Source organism: Helianthus annuus, chromosome 12 (genome assembly GCF_002127325.2).
Source record: "Helianthus annuus cultivar XRQ/B chromosome 12, HanXRQr2.0-SUNRISE, whole genome shotgun sequence".
Taxonomy (NCBI): Eukaryota; Viridiplantae; Streptophyta; class Magnoliopsida; order Asterales; family Asteraceae; genus Helianthus; species Helianthus annuus.
Genome location: NC_035444.2, coordinates 64,285,466 through 64,304,155, shown reverse-complemented (window position 1 = coordinate 64,304,155; position 18,690 = coordinate 64,285,466). Strand labels below are relative to the sequence as shown.

The following is an 18,690-nucleotide window of genomic DNA, read 5'->3' as shown; positions in this document are numbered from 1 at the left end:
TGTCCCGCGCCCGGCCTCCACCAATGTTGTCAGATCAAAGTGGGTCTTCTGTACCAAGTACCGTTCTGACGGGTCAATCGATCGGCATAAGGCCCGTCTCGTTGCACAAGGTTTAACGCAAATCCCGGGACTCGATTTCAGCCATACATTCAGCCCCGTTGTTAAGGCATCGACCATTCGCATTTTTCTATCATTAGCCGTCATCAAGCGTTGGTCACTTCGATAACTAGACGTCAATAATGCCTTCCTAAATGGTTCTTTGTCCGAAACCGTTTATATGGAACAACCTCCCGGCTTTGCAAATTCGAAGCATCCGGATTATGTGTGCAAGTTGAATCGCGCTCTCTACGGTCTAAAACAGGCCCCTAGGGCGTGGTTCCAACGAATCAGCTCCTTTCTCATCTCCTACGGCTTCACCTGTAGCCGAGCGGATCCGTCTCTCTTTGTTTTCACTCAAGGAGAATCTCTTATGTACCTCCTAGTTTACGTTGACGATCTTATCCTCACCGGCAACAACTCCTCCTTGCTCACTGTCTTCATAAATCGGCTACATCAGGAGTTTGTTATCAAAGATCTCGGCTCATTAAACTATTTTCTTGGTCTTGAGGTCCTTCATACCAATGATGGTCTCGTTCTTACTCAAACCAAATACGCCAACGATATCGTTATTCGTGCTGGTCTCACTCATGCCAAACCCGTTCCAACACCACTCTCCACCTCGGATACTTTCGTATCGGATGGTGTTCCTTTCGATGATCCTACCCTTTACCGATCACTTGTTGGCGCTCTTCAGTACCTAACCATTACCCGTCCTGATTTGGCCTATGCGGTCAACCAAGCTTGTCAACATTTGCATGCTCTAACTGAAAAACATTTTCAACTAGTTAAGAGGATCGTTCGGTATGTTAAAGGCACCATTTCTCACGGTCTTGTCTTCACTCGTCCTACCTCCTCCACCATTTTGGGTTACTCTGATGCAGATTGGGCACGGTGTATAGAAACGAGACGTTCTACTTATGGCTATTCAATCTTTCTAGGTGGTAACTTAGTTTCATGGAGTGCAAAGAAGCAACCAACGGTTTCACGATCAAGCTGCGAATCTGAATATCGGGCCATGGCTAATGCAGCTGCTGAAATTGTCTGGATAACGCATTTACTACAAGAGTTACGAACACTTCCGCCTTCTCGTCCGACTCTCTTATGTGACAATCGGAGTGCTTTATTTATGAGTCAGAATCCCGTCTCTCACAAACGGGCTAAACATATCGATCTGGACTACCACTTTGTTCGTGAGCTCGTAATGTCAGGGAAGCTTCATACCAAATTCGTTCCTACCAAGCTTCAACTAGCGGATATCTTCACCAAGAGCTTGCCTCGACCTCAATTTGAACATTTTCGGGATCTTATTCGCGTTCATCCTCTGCCGTTTCGCTTGACGGGGGATAAAAGATAATATCAAATCCCATTATTTTCTCCACATTTATTGTGTATCAATTAGTGATTATGTAGTTATGTAGATTGATTTGTAATTATTTGTTTCCTTGTTTGTTTGTTTGTATAATGTTATTCAAGTATATAATACATTCAAATCTCTCTTGATTATTCAGAGAGAATTAGCTTTATCACAATATTGAGGTATCCAACTTGTCAAATCTGGAGGTACTTACACAAGTGCCTTTCGCCATTTTACTCGTCTAGTCATGTATCATGTATGGATGCACAAGCCTTTGTATATTTACATATAAAAAGTATATATATACACACAATAATGGAACCTACATCATAGTAAACATTAACTTAAATACAGCGCTACCTATTATAATATCTACTAGTAAATACCGGAATTTAAATTCAAATACATTAATAAAAGAGAATTAATGTAAAAAGGAAATAACATCATACTAACCTATTAACATTAATAAAAGAGAATTGCTGTAAAAGGGAAATAACATATACATGGCTCGCTTGGTAGCTCGGCTCGGCTTATCTCGAATTATTTTACTTATAATATATTTTATTTTTATATACATATAATATATTACAAAAAAGTGATTATTATTTACATGTATTTAGGCTTGTAGTTTGATATCTATAACATATTTAAAGGTTGATTGTCGTGCTAATGAACAAATATTATATTTAATTGAAATATAAAACTTATTTTGCGTTGTTGAATGTGATTTTGGCTTCTAATGTATTAGGTTGAAGTTATTTTGAATATGTTTTTTTTGAAGTATTGAATAATAGTTTAGAATACTGAATTTTGAGAACTATGTATTAATTTTTATTTTTAAAATCGAGCCAAACCAAGTCGAGCCGAGCCAGCTCGGTTTAAAACCAAGGCGAGCCCGAGCTTAGATTTTCAGCTCGGTTTCAAGTCCAAGCTGAGCCAAGCCAGCTCGGTTTATAATCGAGCCGAGCCCAAGCTTGCCCTAGCTCGACTCGACTCGGCTCATGAACAACCCTATTAATAATATCCACATGTCAACGGTCAACCAACCATATATGGGCCATATGGCTAGCCCACCATACCATTCCTACATGAGAGAAAACCAAGAAATCATAAGAAAACCAAGAAACCATACAACTTTACTAGTGTTCAGAATTCGTTTCGAACTCAAATTTTGATTTAATTCGGTTTGATTATCAACAATTCGTTTCGTTTGAAGTCCAATAAATCGAATACGAATTTATAATTATAAATCGATTCGAAATTCAAATTAAAATTATAGATATTTATTTATTATTTTTATATAAAACATATATAACTTTTGTTGGGCTATAGTATAAATTAATCTTAAAATTTATTCTAAGTATTAATATAGCTTATTACCAAACCCATTACAAGCTCATAATTTAAACAAATTTATTATATATTATAATTGAATTTGAATGAAAACGACTTTATTCAAATTTATCCGAATTCGATTCGAATTCGAATTTTTAATTGAATTCGAATTGGGGGATTTTAATTCGAATAAGAATTCAAATTGAATTGGTTCTTAATCGAATTCGAACCGAATAAGAATTCAAGCAAAAAAAAAATAATAAATTATTCGAAACATTCGATTCTAGCAATTCGATATTCGATTCGATAAACTCCTCTATACAACCCCATTGCCGACGACACAAAGCGAAACAACTAATATGTTGCTTGACAAACTCTTGTAGCAGTTTATCATAGACATTTACAAGTATTTTTGCCGGTGCATTTTGAGAAAATTGGTGTATTCATTGGTGATAAGAGGTGAGGTTTTCTACATCCTACCCTTCCCAGATCATACTAATGTTATAGGTAAGATTTATTGGGTTCGGTTGTTGTTATTGTAAGAAGACAACAAACAATTGTGTGGAGGAAATCGATTCAAACCTGAAGTATTAGAACACCTTAGATAGCTAGCTACGTTTGATTTTAATATGATCAAATCTTAAAAGTTAAAATTCCATGTATTTAGTTTCATCTTCTTGATGTTTGTTAAAAACCCATGTTGCTAGAAAAAAAAATAGAATTTAATTCTTTCTTAGTAAAGCGTAATACCCTTTTCTCCTTTTTTTTCCTTCAAGTATCGTTCTCTTTAGATTAAGTTTTAAGTCTAAATTTCAAGAACTTGATTCATGATTAGGGTAGAAGAGAGAGGGTAGAGTTTGTGCATTGAGAGTGGTACTTAATGGTACAACCAACTACTCAAATTAACCATGGAGTTCGTAAGGTTTGTCAATAAATAACAACTTTTGGTACTTCTTTCTGGCTTATGGTCCCCTCTAACGCTGCAAATCTCTCTGCCAATTTAAACACTAAAATCAATTATTTTAGAACACACAAAAGGTGTCTACTATGGAGATGGTGACAATTGCTTGAAGGTTGATGAAGACAACTCACTAGATCAAAAGGCTCTATTTGCTTTCTAGTTTTCTTCCTTAGTAAAAAAGAAACTGAAACCAAAAGTTTTATCATATATCATCTCTTATTAGCATGATAATCAGCTATAAACTAGAGGACGATAACTAGGGTGACAATCATGTCAGGTTGGAGGGTTTGTTGGTTTGCGGCCTTGTGAGCTAACGGGTTGAATTGACGAGCCTCCATACAACCAATATTTATATGCATTAAAGGCATCAACAATAACCGTACACAACTCAAATCGTGTAGCCCGAACACAACCCTATTTAATTAATTTATGTAAATAAGACAAACGGGTAATTGGCAGAGTGTAATCAAGTTGTAAACAGAGCCGACTCAACCATTTTGGTGGCCTAAAGCGAATTAAAAACTCAAGGCCTTTTTCCAAATAAAAAAAACATTATTTGAGAAAACTCTCATTTACCTGGCCTTGGGACCGGCAAAATAAACTAATTGATTTATTTTTTGTGAAGTTAATTTTGTTTTTATTTTTGTATGTTTATATATTTTTTGTATGTGTAAAGATAAGTTCAGTCTAACCCAAATATCATATATATTTTTTTAAAGTAGAAGGCCCATTAATTTGGTAGCCCAAAGCACAAGCCTCAAAATACTTAAGCTTGGGCCGGCCCTAGTTGTAAACATGTTAATTGAGTCCGGGTTTACTAGTTGTATTAGTAGGTTAACCTTAAAGAATAAGTTTTTTTTCACTTTTCAAGGATCGATGAACGATTTTTTGGATCTTGTTCCATAATCTGATGCAAGTCATAATCATTATCGTAATATAAATTGTTGGTTGGGTCCAGATGGATTTTGTCCAACAAGAACAATGATCACTGACCTTTTAAAATAATAAAACTATTACGTGTAATAGTACTATGGCTAATATTGTTTATTTAAGGTAAAGACAACCCTAATCATGCAAGAAAGCTATTTAACTAAAAAAAAAAATCTAAAAGATAATATCTAAAAAACTTATCAGTTGACCACAATCAGAAAGAAAAATCCAAGAAAAGCGTTGTAACTTTATTCCACTTGATTAAATACAAAATTATATTTAATATCGTACCTCAGGTTTATGTATAAAAAATCTTCCACCACCTGATAAAAAATTATAAATTTGGATACATGTCACCGTTATACTTCACCTTACAAAAAATTTTAACTCCCAAATCTCTAAAATACAATATTAAATAAGTTATTTTCGATACAAACTATTAAAAGTTAGTTATATTTTCCGTCCATATGATTTTTTTAAAATAACCATTACAACCATTTTTTAAAATTGTAATTTCACTTTTGTAACAACTAGGATTGCGACCCGCCTCAATGCGGCGGGGATTCTTTAGTTATAACTAAGTCGATCTAGGACCCGCACGTTATGTTAAGCCTATCAAACGGGGAAAAATAGACGATAGAAAATGTTCACCCACACGCGCACGTTCCATCGTGTTAACTCGCAAAATTTAGAACGAAACGTAAAAACGTTAAGCCAAAGACACACGTTGCGATGTGTTAAGTCACAAAATTTAGAACCAAGCATAAAGCGAAAAATTTGCGAAAAATGAAACTATAAAGGACCAAAGTTGAAAGTAAAAAAAGTTATGAGAATAGATTGCAAAAGATAAAAAGTTTTCGGTTAAAAGTAAAAAAACAAATAGTTTTGGGTTAAAAGTAATTTATGAAATACTTTTGAGTGAAAAGTAAAAAAAAAAAATCTTTTTTTTTGGAAAACCCTCAAAGGCAACGTTACGACAACCATATGCATAACCATTTTTTTCTTTGAAAAACCCCCAAAGCACACCTCGCGTTGCAGCGGGGAGTAAAACGGTGTCAGATAGTACTAATGTCACACAACCGTCATCGACCACCAACACTAACTCGACCTAGGATATGCGTGTTGCGACAAACCTGTCAAACATGGAAAAATAGAGGCAAAAACGTTGAACCACACATGCACGTTGTGTCGTATTAACTCGAAAAGTTTAGAACTATACGTAAAACGAAAATTTGCGGAAGATGAAAAGTATAAGTGACAAAAGTTGTGAAGTTAAATTGCAAATAATGAAAAGTTTTGAGTTAAAGTTAAAAAAACAAATTATAAAGTGTTAAAATTGCAAAAGATAAAAACATTTGGGTTAAAAGTAAAAAAATCAACTTTTTTTTTTTAAAAAGGTACAAAGCACAATGTACAACTTGTTATGCACTGAAAACTTGCTAATTTATAATTATAATATATAATATATAATTAAAGTCCATACTCACTAACGCCATCTAGTTATTATTATTATAGTTTATTTGAAATGACAATAATGTCCCTTTTATTAACGCTACAATATAAAGAAACAAAGAGTTAATTACGCTCTTCATCCCTGTGGTTTGTTGAAAAAACTATTATAGTCCATTAGTTTAAAAATTGCAAAAACAGTACCAGTACTTTCACAATTTACACCTTCAACTCACCAACAATGGTGGTTAACAACTTTATCTATCTACTATCCTTCACTTTACTCTTCACTCTCGTTGTTCTTCATATCCAGCAAGAACATCACCTGCTCCGACTCCACACACTCTCCACTTCATCCATCTTCAACATCTTCCACCACCACACACACATACTTGAATGATGGCCACCTCCACCACCCATTCTGCCCACCACTGTCATCAAACTGCCACCCACTCTTACCCTCACATCCCATTGTCATTCTCTTCAAACAAATCATCGGCCAACTCATTTTCTAGCAATGAATTCTACCAATTCCGACCACTACACATGGCACCGCCAGATTTCATCTCATCCCCTCAAATTTTTTGGGTAGGCCTCAAGTTTTCCCACTAACGTCGATTGTGATGGGGAAAATTAGGTGGCCAACGATTTCGATTGAGATGGGGGAAAGTTAGGTGGTCGGCGATTTCAATTCTAGTGTTACCAGTTGATGGAGACAGATCTGACAGCGGTGGAGGTGATAGAGGAGATCCCGTTGACGGTTATACGGCGGAGGGACGCGGTGGTGAAATTAAGTCATCGGAATAGAGTTGTGGAGCCGGAGCAGATGGTGTTCTAGTAAGATTCAAAGAAACGGGGATAGCGGAAAGTAAAGTTAAAGATATTGGTACTGTTTTGACAATTTTTAAACTAATGGATTGTAATGATTATTTTCAAAAACCCATAGGGATAAAAAAAACGTAATTAACTCTACTATTAAATATCATTTTAATATTTTATATTTTTTTCTTACATTCAGGGATTTTTTTACCCGAGTTAAAACTTGATTAAATTGTTTATCTTAAAGTGTCACATCTCAAATCAGTTTTAAAAATTAACTAGTTTTTTTTTACGTTGCGCGTTGCGCCGAAAAAGAGCAAATGATAATGTAAAACAAATGTGATTTGAAAATAAAGTATGTTGTTTAGAAAGCTAAACCATTTGAACGGTTATGTTTATTATCGTATCGTTTTATGATACACTTTATTTTGAGTACAACTTTATTTTTAACAAAATTTATAACGTAATGTCAAGGAAAAATTGATCACAACTACGTACTTAAGTTTTTATATAAAAAGTTATAAACGTAACTTATTAAAGAGGTATCAAATTAATCGATAAATTAATATATGTTTATAAAAGGAAAAAAAATATTAAAAAATTGGTAAAGGAAAAATATGGTTTTAAAAAAAAAAAAGAAAAAATAAATAAAAATATTTTATTAAAGTATATATAATAATAAACAATTATAATATATTAAATAAAAGAATAATAAAAAGGTATATATTATTATAAAAATAAAGTTACTATTTATAGTCCTTCATTAACTGTATATATATAATGTTTATCCGGTTTGGTTGTTTTGTTTTAGTGGAAGTTATTTCTGTTTTTTTTTGAAATTGTTTTTATTTAATCTAAGATATTGCTTTTATTTGTTATTAAATTTATAATAACATTAAATATCTTTAAATTTATATTACTTAAAAAAAGATTAATTATAGGAAATTTTTAAACTTATTTACTTATTTTATAAATAATTAGCATCAGAGATTTAATAATTTTTATACTACAAGCTAAATGCTAAAACTAAACTAAACCATAAAGATAAACCCCCCAAAAACCTAAAAAATATTCTAAAAAACACACATTTTAAAAAAAAAATTTATAAAAAGTCGCTACTTTTCGTCATCAAAAAAAAGTTTTTTTTTTTATGACGAAAAGTAGCGATTTTTTATAAAAAAAATACAAAAAAATTGTGTGTTTTTTAGAATTTTTAAGGTATTTTTGGTTGTGGTCACATTGGTTCTCGCAATAAAGGGTGGTTCCTAACGGATCATTCTCCTATATATATAGGGTTAGTTTCATTTTAAAACTCTAAATAATTGCATAATTTTTAGAACTCCAAATAAACAATCATTTTATATATATTTTTATATATTTCGGGTATTTTTACCATTCATTATATGTATTTTTATGATTACATACATCTTAAGAGTAGTTTACATATGTGTGATAGCTAAATTATATTTATGTGTAATAACTAATACATATATATAAAAAAACTACTTTATATATGAGTAATTATAAAATAACATATAAAATAGAGAAACTTGCTAAATTCGTCCCTGAGGTTTTACACAAATTGCTAGATCAGTCCAAAATCAAGATTTGCTGCTAAAACAGTCCAAAATCAAGACTTGTTTTGCTAATACAGTTCAAAAAACAGACGCCGTTAAATATAGCAGTTGGACTGTTCTAGCAAGGAATCTTGATTTGGACTCTTTTAGCCGCAAATCTTGATTTTGGACTAATCTAGCAATTTGTGTAAAACCTCAGGGACGAACTTAGCAATTTTCTCAAAAAAAAAGTGATTTTTTAACTGTTTTTTATATTTAATGTGATATTAATACACCATTAATGAATTTCAATAAAAAAGTTCTAGTAATTTCTTCAAATATAATAAGTGATGTCATCTTAAACTTTAATTATAATACATATAATGCATTTCGAATTTATTAAGTTTTTTTTGGTAATTAATATGATATTAATACACCATAATGGAATTTTAACAAAAAAAAAAAAAAAAAAACTATTCGTTTTTTCAACATCATAAGATTACCGGGGAAAACCTGTTTGGGTGAAGGATCGAACCCGAGTCGTCCACCATCAATTCCGGGAAAAACCCGGTAACCCACTCGCCCGTAAGCACGACGGTAAAATTACCGGTAAAAACATTTTTTCTTAAATATCGTGGTTTAGTGTTAAAAGAAAAGGCTAAGAAACCAAATTAAATTTCCTTTGATGTTGCCAATGACCTTTACTCCGAGGGTAACTCGTCGTCCACCACCAATTCCGGGAAAAACCCAGTAATCCGTCCGCCCGTAGGCACGACGGTAAAATTACCGGTAAAACCCGTTTGGCTCAAGGATCGAACCCAGGTTTCCCTGGGTCTCCTATCACTGCTCACAAGTTCCTCACTCCTTTTTTGCACGAAATGAGAATTGAACCTGAGTCTTCAAAGAATAACTCAAGTCCTCCTACCACTTGAGCTAGAGGTCATTGGCAACATCATAAGAAATTTAATTTGGTTTCTTAGCTTTTTCTTTTCACACTAACCACGATATTTAAGAAAAAAATGTATTTACCGGTAATTTTACCGTCGTGCCTACGAGCGGGTGGGTTACTGGGTTTTCCCCGGAATTTGTGGTGGATGACTCGGGTTACCCTCAGAGTACTCCGTTTGTCCAGTAGGTGCCCCGAGAGTGCTCGGGATTGATTTGTTTGCCGTTCAAAAAAAAAATTCTTATGATGTTGAAAAAATGAATAGTCTTTTTTTGTAAAATTCCATTATGGTGTATTAATATCATATTAATTACCAAAAAAAAAACTTAATAAATTCGAAATGCATAATATGTATCATAATTAAAGTTTAAGATGACATAACGATAATACAATTACATGGAAAAAATAACTAACAAATAAAAAATCACTTATTATATTTGAAGAAATTACTATAACTTTTTTTATTGAAATTCATTAATGGTGTATTAATATCAAATTAAATATAAAAAATAGTTAAAAAAATCACTTTTTTTGAGAAAATTGCTAAATTCGTCCCTGAGGTTTTACACAAATTGCTAGATCAGTCCAAAATCAAGATTTGCTGCTAAAACAGTCCAAATCAAGATTTGTTTTGCTAAAACAGTCCAACTGCTATATTTAACGGCGTCTGTTTTTTGGACTGTAATAGCAAAAGAAATCTTGATTTTGGACTGTTTTAGCAGCAAATCTTGATTTTGGACTAATCTAGCAATTTGTGTAAAACCTCAGGGACGAATTTAGCAATTAACTCTATAAAATATGGTAAAGTTACTCTTTAACATGTATGTAATCATAAAAATACATACAATAAATGATAAAATTATCCTAAATATAAAAATATATAACTAAAATTTTTATTTATTAGGAGTTCTGCAATTTCTGTAAATATTTAGGGTTCTGAAATGATATTCTCTCTTATATATATAAATCTATTAAAATATCACAAAAACGGTAGTTGTGACTACTAAAACTTTTGAAAAAACTGATGATGTAGTTGTATGTTCTTGTGACTACTTAAGGCCAGGCGGGGTCGACAAAGTTCAACGCGTGATGGCAAAGTTCAACGCGTGATGGCAAACTTCAACGTGTTGAAGTTCCGTGATTCCCACCGCCACAACAAAGTTCCACGCGTTAATCTTCCACGAAATCAATTTTCGTTATTTTTATCACGGCGTTATTGTTTTGTTTTGTTTTGGGAGGGTAATTGTTGGTTGGGGGGAAATTGTTGGGTGTGGTGATGAGCGATGACCACCCCACTAAAAAAGGTTGTGAGTGATGGAAAAATGGTTGCTGACATGGCGGAACATGATTGGATACTGTGAGTGATGAAATTCTCTCACTAGTGACCCTCCCTCCCCTAAACTTATGAGAAAGTTGATGATGCAATTTCTCTAATCGATAAATCAAATGTTTTCATATTTATAAAATTGGTAAGCATCACACATTTTGATCATACACAACGTCACAAATATTATTCAGGCATTCGAAAAGCATTTCAAAAATATTGCTTTATATTTTAAATCTTTACTTATAACTATTTGATTTCAACCGTGTAATACACGGGCTTATAACCGAGTTGAGAAATATATTCTTACATAACCTACAATAAAAATTACACGTTCTAATGTTGTGTATTTTAAAAAATGAATGATTCATTTTGTTGTGTTTGTCTCGCAATAAGTAATGTTGTCCGGGTATCTCCCCATGTCACGTAAACACCCAACAAAGGTAAATAATTTTAAAAAGTGACGTTTACCATAAGCAATAGAGGTTGTACATTGAACCGGATGTCATAATTGATGTTGTAAATCTTGATAACCTAATCTTTGGTAAATGAATGTGTGTAACACGACTTCAAGATGTACATTGCTTCTCTTGTATCAGTGCTTATCTATGGTTTCACAACAACTAACATCTTTGTACCAGTACCTGGTTTATTATTATGTATATCCCAAGCTGCCCAAGTTGAGACGATGGGTTAGGCCACAACAAACCGTAAGCCATCGCTCGATGCGGTTCCAACCCCCGGTTTCTTTGGTTAGGAGATAATAAGTTTGACTGAAGCATCGCTTAAAGTTGACCCTATAGTTGATACCATAAATCATCGTATCAAAAATTTTTGTTGTTTTCAAAAAATATTAGATTCATAATATATGAATGAAAGATATACTAGAGGTGGACATTTTGGCATGTTAACTAATTTATGGGTCAACGTAGGCCATGATTCATCAAAAATAGGTCAAATGGATCAAGTTAATAGCAGAGGATGCGTCGAGATTTGTTAGGGGTTTATTTTTAATTAATCATATATAGTTTTTAAAAATATTGGAAAACAAAACAGGTCAAGTTAATAGCAAGAATCTCATTGTTCACCCACACCAAACAATGACCCATTTCAACGTTAACCTGTTTTGACATGTTACCTAACCTACTTTGACATGCTACTTAACTTGCCATCTCTTAAAAATAAATACTTAACGAGAGAAGGCGTACACCATGACCCATTCACGCTTATTGGTGGCATACTCTCTTTGTTGTATTGTGGATGCTTTCTCATCTATTGATCCAGTTTCGCTACACCATTCAACCTACTGATTAATGATAATGAATTTATTGCTCGACGAAAATGATGGGTTTTTACGTAAACCAACCTGAACTTAAGGGGTTGTTCCAACATTTAGTAGAACATAATGGAAATATTTTGTAAATTTTCAGTCAAATGTACCACCCCTAGATCATAGAGGAGGTGTAGTCAAATAGTATATCTAATGGCCTTTGAAATGAATGCTAATAAAGTTCATTTAAAAGCACCATAAGTTTTGCCAAATGCCCAGACTTTTCAAGATCTAAGACTACACAATAATTCCACCATTCAAGTTCATCCCCCAATAGTTGTACATGCTCCCATACCAATAACATATTTTGGTTCAGTCACTTGCTTATATAATCTCACTAAGGAAGGGGCCATTTGTACCTCTATTTCAAGAACTTGGACTCGCAAAACGGCTTTCTTTGACCATCCAGATCCAGAGACGACGAATTTGGAGTTCCACCTGAATTTTGCTCCAAAAATCTATAGTATGAAGACAATAGTGAATTTTTGAATACATAGCTAAGTTTGTATGCATTCCTGGCTTGAAAAGTGGTATGTTTGTCGATAGTCAAAACATAACTACTGTTTCTTTAGCACATGTAGCAAGAAAAGAGACAACTAATTAAAAATCATAAAAAGGGGTTGCCTATAAAGGAAAAGCTTTAAGAAAAATTGTTTATAACTATTTTAAGGCCCATTCTATACACACCCCCCCTCCTTTCTGATTACACCCCCCTTGTGAGAGGAAAACTGTCGGTCCCACGCAGGCCCCACCTATAAGTATGTGAGAGGAGGGGGTGAAAAAGGTAAATAGGGGGGTGTAGAAAGTAGCACCCCTATTTTAATCATAGGCCTTTCAAAAAAAAAAAAAAAACTATTTTAATCATAGACTTTATTTATAACCATTTCTTTTGTATTAGACCATGTGGGCCCCCACCATGGGACATTATTCGACACGTGTCATCCCAGTCAGCATGGGACGTTATTGCAAAAGTGATGTAGTGGGAATAATGCCCCTTCCAATCATTAACAAAAAAAAAAAAAACAAAGATAGTGCTAATTGGTTAGTCAAACAGTTGACCACTCCTCATTGGCCACCCTTTATCTCTTAAGCGATATAATTAAAACGCTTGTATGCAAATTTTCAAAAAGTAACGCCCCAAAACGCCTAGTGTAGTGGGGGAGGGGGCGTTTTGGGGCGTTTTTTTTTTTCAACTTTTTTTAAAAATAACGCCCCACTACGGGTGGTCTTAGTTAATTTCATAACTAAAAGAAGGGTTAGAAAGTTAATGCAACTCACTTTAACACAAATTATTTTTTGACTCGTTATCTAACCCTTCTTTCCTCCACATTTTTTATTTGTTTTTTCTTGTTTCTCTTACTGCAAGCTATCCTCTTAAGCCAATCCCACAAACTCACAAACCCGTTGTTAAAATTTATAAAACTAAGCAGAAAGTAACACAAAAGGTACGTTCTTGATTAGATACATCATTGAAAACATTTATAGCTAAAGTTGCCGACACGTAGGTTCGACATGAAGTCCATAGTTGATGAAAATCTCTTATGATACACCAGAAGCTCGGTTATAGTCTTGCATCGTCTTACGGATGAGCAAATGGTACCAAAAAATTGAACCCGTACTGTAACGACACTGAATTTACCATACCGAATCATTTTCGGTACCAATTCGTTAGCCACTTTTAGGCCTTTTCAAGATCGGTACCTTCGGTTCGATACAGTACCGTTGTTTTACCTTCAAATACCGTAATGTAACGTACCGATACCGTACCTTACCGAGCATTTTCTGTACTGGTACCCAATTTTAAGGATTTTCGAGATCAATACTTTCGATACCGATACTGTTACCAAGCTGATCCCTACAATGTCTCGTAGACTCCCAACATTGGCAAACTAAATGGTATTTTGGATCTAACAATATGGTTAAAGTGTAACCATATGCTCAAAAGCAGGCTTCTAGTTATACACAACAGAACACTAGTACCCTTTAGTCAGACATGAGTTCACAAGCAACCTATTTAACACCGAAAAAAGCCTCCAAACACTGCAACCCTTTGAGTGGACCCCACAAAAGTAGATATTCCCTTTCCCTCTCATCACACTCCTATAAACCCACTTAATCCCTTGTTCATCACCTCTATTCTTCTTTCTCCAAAAAATTGGTACAAACGTACCCCCCCCCCCCCCTGCTTTCCACCATTAAAGATTCTTGTTTCTTGAACCCTTTTAAACAAAAAGAGATGGGTTAGCCTGCAAAATTCAATCTGATGCCAATTTCGTAGAAAAAGATTGAATCTTGATCCAGTTTCATTCAATTTTATTAAACTTTTGGTGTTTTTTGATACTGAAAACGCTGGAACAGGGGGAGGTTGTTGATCCTCACAAGGGTCTGATTCTGGATCCTCAAACAACTCATCATAATCATCATCTATATCTTTATAAACAACTGTTGTATCCAGATGAAGACCAAGAAGAAGAAAAGTTTAAAGCTTTTCAAACAAAACAATTAACTCTTCATGAATTCCATCAAAATCAAGAAACCCCACCTCCCTACCACCCTTATTTAGCTTCTCCGGCAGCTCAACCACCACAGCAACCCAAAAAACGCCCTTTTTTACCCTCCACCGGACAAGAATATGCACCAGAAAAAATGTCACAAATTCATCACCAACAACAACCAAGTGGGTCATCAAGATTTGGAATAAAAACCTCCGGCAACAGTGGTGGTGAGATTGTGGAAGTTCAAGGGGGCCACATTGTACGGTCAACTGGTAAAAAAGACCGGCACAGCAAAGTATGCACCTCAAAAGGACCAAGAGACCGGCGTGTGCGGTTATCTGCTCACACTGCTATTCAATTTTATGATGTGCAAGACCGGCTGGGCTTTGACCGGCCAAGCAAAGCCGTTGACTGGCTTATTAAAAAGGCTAAAACCGCCATTGATAAACTTGCTGAGCTGCCGGCGTGGAAACCCACCAATGTAGCAAGAACAAGAAACCCTAGGTCAGTTTCAGGTTCAAGATTTGATCAAAAGATTCAAAACCCAGATGAATTTGGTCATTTTGAGCAATACCCAGATGGTAGAATTGGTTATAATCAAATGGGTTGTGATCAAAATTCAAGCTTTTTGCCTGGAAGTCAAGATCTGAGGCTTTCTCTTCAATCGTTTAAAGATCCGGTTTTCGAGAATCAAGAGAGTCATTGTGGTAATAATAATGTTTATTTTGATGGGTCGGGTTGGCCCGAGAACCCGGCAGGTGGGTTTCAAAGAATGCTGTCTATGGGTGGAGATGCAGGTGGGTTTGTGTTTAGTTCACAGGCTCAGTCTAATACGACGCCGTTTCTGCAACCGTTATTAGGCCAAACAATAACCAATGAATTGTTGTTAAACAGTTCTCGGAGGGAACCCCTTCAGTCCAGTACCACACCTTCGTTTCGTGCTTGGGTCGACCCGTTGCCAGCGTTCGGGTTTGATCAGCACCCCACGCTGGCTTTCCACCACCCAAATGCCGGTTTTGGTGGCTTCTCTGGGTTCGGTATTCCAGCACGAATTCAAGGTGAACAAGAGGAACGCGATGGCCTATCCGAGAGGCCGTCGTCCGCGTCCTCGGATTCGCGACATTGATTCATGGTAATCCTATCTCAAACAGGTAAAAGAACAATACCCATTTATTAGTTTTTCTCAATTTCATCTAATTTATGTAAATGTTGTTGATAAATTCAGGAAAAACTATCTACATTGTTGTAACTTGCAAAGCAGGAGATGAGGATTGAAGATTGAATGGAAAAGTGTATCCATTAAGGTTTTCAAGATTTGGTTTTCATGTTTGAATTGAGCTTTTTGTTTAGCTCTAAACACTGTTTTATATTATTTTGGTTTCATGTCTTTAGGCCATGTATGTGTGACTGTGTCAATTGCCTTATTATGCTTTATTATAATCAAAATACTCCTCTAAACAGAGGAAGTAGTTTGTTACCCAACTTAGAGCACCTAGACATGTTTTTGGGCGTTTTTGAGCTTGCGTGAAGTATAGAGGGAGGTGAGTTTTTTTTACTGGAAAACGCCCAAAAGCCGATTATGTAAAAGTCGTTTTTTGCTGTGAGGGGTAGAGCCCCTAGACGGCGTGTGTGGATGACGTGGTTGTCAAGTAAGAATCGTCTTTTTTAGTGAGGTGCAAAGCCCAGACATGAGTGTGCAAGGATTGACTTGGTGGCGTTTTTGCATGGATGCTATTATAGTTAAGAAAGAATCTTTGGTGACCCAAAAAATTAGTGGAAACGAATATAGACCGAATCAAAACTTTATTTGCTTGTTTTAATGTTTTATAGTGAAATCTTGTGTTCGGATTCTCTATACCATAACAGCAACCTTTAGTCGTGTTTGAATCTAAGAGCACCATATTCGACACCCAAACACAAAACTTGACTCCAGTTATGGGAACAAGAACAAGAACAATGTCAATGGATTCCATATGACCATGGCAAACTGAAGTACATTAGAATCTAATGTCAAATTTTGACTCTTAGCAAGTGTGGATTCCTCTATTGCCGTAGTATTTAATAAAATCTGAATCTAACCACAATCTACTTGAACCCGTAATGATCCGAATCTAACTAGGAGAACAATTAAGGTCTTTTCTTGTTCAAATTTTATAGTCAAACTTAGTGGTCTAGTTCTCTATAACCATAGCAACCATCCCCATTAATATATATTTTCAGATTAAGAACTTATTTGCAGCATAGATGTATAGCTTAGCGATCGGTTGAATCTTATGTGTCTTATGTTCAAGAATTGATGTAAAACTACTATTATCAAGTATCAAGTCGGGAGTCTCACTGGAAGTAGCTTCAATATTCCTACATGGTAGAGGTAAGACTGTCTACATCTTACTCTCCTCAGACCCTTTAGCCTTGTTATTGGTGGGAATTGGGATATACTGACTACTGAGTATGATGACGACATATAGCGATCGGTTTCTTGATAATCAAGGAGACGCTTAGCAGTATTTGAATGTAAGAAAAATCCATTGACAATTAAGGGTGTGGCTAAATGCACCCCCATTTTTACTTTTGATACCTCCATTTCCAAAAATATTATTTTTAAAAATTTTCAAATTCCACCCCTTTAAAAATATTTTAATATAATTGATCCCATCAATAATTTTCATTACTTGCTGCAACACTTGCTTGCTGAATTCTGACCCTTATTAATTCGATACAATCTAAATCATTTGATACTATAAACAATCTTATTTCTTTTCTTTGTCGACATAATGTATGGAACTCCTAGAATCTTGTAATACAAAAGTCTACTAATCCCAGTCTTTTGGATACCCACCCCAAAAGCCCAATTGACATTAATACTCCTTCGGCTTATTAATAGTGAGCCATTTGATATAGAATCAATTTTAATGGCTGAGACTAATTTTAAGGGCTGATACTTCCTTTGTTACAAAACTAAAAAAGAACAGAAAGAATCCATGCAAAAGAGTGGTCTCTAACAACAGTGATGAAGAACAGTCGTTCTTTTCTATTTTATGAGCATTCCATTTTTTCCTATATGTCGTTAATATTTTATTCAAGCATTCATTTTTTTCTTATAAATGATCAATCTATTTTTTAAAAGAATTATATCATCGAAGAAGATGAAAATCAAAGTTGAATAAAATTGTTTTTTCAAGCTCTCTCTTAAGCTCCTTTCAAGTAGTGCAAAAAAAAAAAAAAAAAAAATCCCCATAGAATCGTTGATATGTATTGGCACGTATATCTCAATATTCAAATTATGGCATGTAGATTCCCTATAAAAATAGGGATATATCCTAATGCAATTTTTCACAAAAATATAAAATACAAGGGTTGATTGTATTTATTTACAAAGTTCAACGGGGGAGTGCAATCAGTAAAATTTAAAAAATTAGGAGTGCATTTAGCAACACCCACAATTAAAAGGAAACCTTAAATTCAACAATCGAAGAAGTAAAACATCAAAATCTTTTAATTTTTGGCTGGTGTTGGATGAGAAATTAGAATTGTAAAAAGCTTCATAAATTAATAATCTGGTCCCGGCGGGGCTCGAACCCGCGACCTTCGGCTCATAAGACCAACGCTCTAACCAACTGAGCTACGGGACCTTGATGTTAAAGATTCGTTATTCTATTTATTTGTTATATGCCTAACACATATTAACCTTTCTAGCATATGTAAAATCATGATGTAATATAACTTTTAGGTAACATTGTTTTTCTTTTCCTTTTTAATAGTTAACTAGGTTAGTTCCCCGTGTATTACACGGGTTGAATAATTTAAACTATATAATAAATATTTCTTGTAAATGCAAAACAAAGACGAAGATATTTATATGCTAGATTGACATAAATGAGTTAATATAAATGTAATGTTATATGATTAATAATAAAAATAATGTTTTAAAAAATATATGCATTGCATGGTTAAATAATAATTGAATAAAGTATAATGTAATTTGTTAACATATGGAATTATCAAGATATGTATTTAAGAAAATGAACATTCACGTGGCAATTATAAATTTAGTTAAGTTTATTTTTTAAACATTTACCACCTATTTATTTT

The 18,690-nt window shown here is 34.3% G+C and overlaps 2 protein-coding genes and 1 non-coding gene across 3 annotated transcripts; 2 read left to right on the top strand and 1 right to left on the bottom strand.

Annotated features, from left to right (window-relative positions):
- The first annotated feature begins 277 nt into the window (after positions 1-277).
- Positions 278-1,453, top strand: LOC110893024 (uncharacterized mitochondrial protein AtMg00810-like). Its single transcript, XM_022140148.1, has one exon. It carries the CDS (start codon positions 278-280, stop codon positions 1,451-1,453), a length of 1,176 nt encoding a protein of 391 aa, XP_021995840.1.
- A 12,790-nt stretch (positions 1,454-14,243) lies between these two features.
- LOC110895210 (transcription factor TCP4) lies at positions 14,244-16,080 on the top strand. The gene is made up of 2 exons (XM_022142490.2): positions 14,244-15,749; positions 15,824-16,080. The coding sequence occupies exon 1, from the start codon at positions 14,750-14,752 to the stop codon at positions 15,722-15,724; it is 975 nt and encodes a 324-aa protein (XP_021998182.1). The 5' UTR covers positions 14,244-14,749; the 3' UTR covers positions 15,725-15,749; positions 15,824-16,080.
- Positions 16,081-18,156: 2,076 nt separating this feature from the next.
- TRNAI-UAU lies at positions 18,157-18,230 on the bottom strand. The gene has a single exon. It is a non-coding gene; the product is annotated as a tRNA-Ile (tRNA).
- Positions 18,231-18,690: the final 460 nt, after the last annotated feature.

Coding starts and splice junctions, on each gene's coding strand:
- LOC110893024 (XM_022140148.1), top strand. CDS start 278: ATGGAACAACCTCCCGGCTTTGCAAATTCGAAGCATCCGGATTATGTG.
- LOC110895210 (XM_022142490.2), top strand. CDS start 14,750: ATGTCACAAATTCATCACCAACAACAACCAAGTGGGTCATCAAGATTT.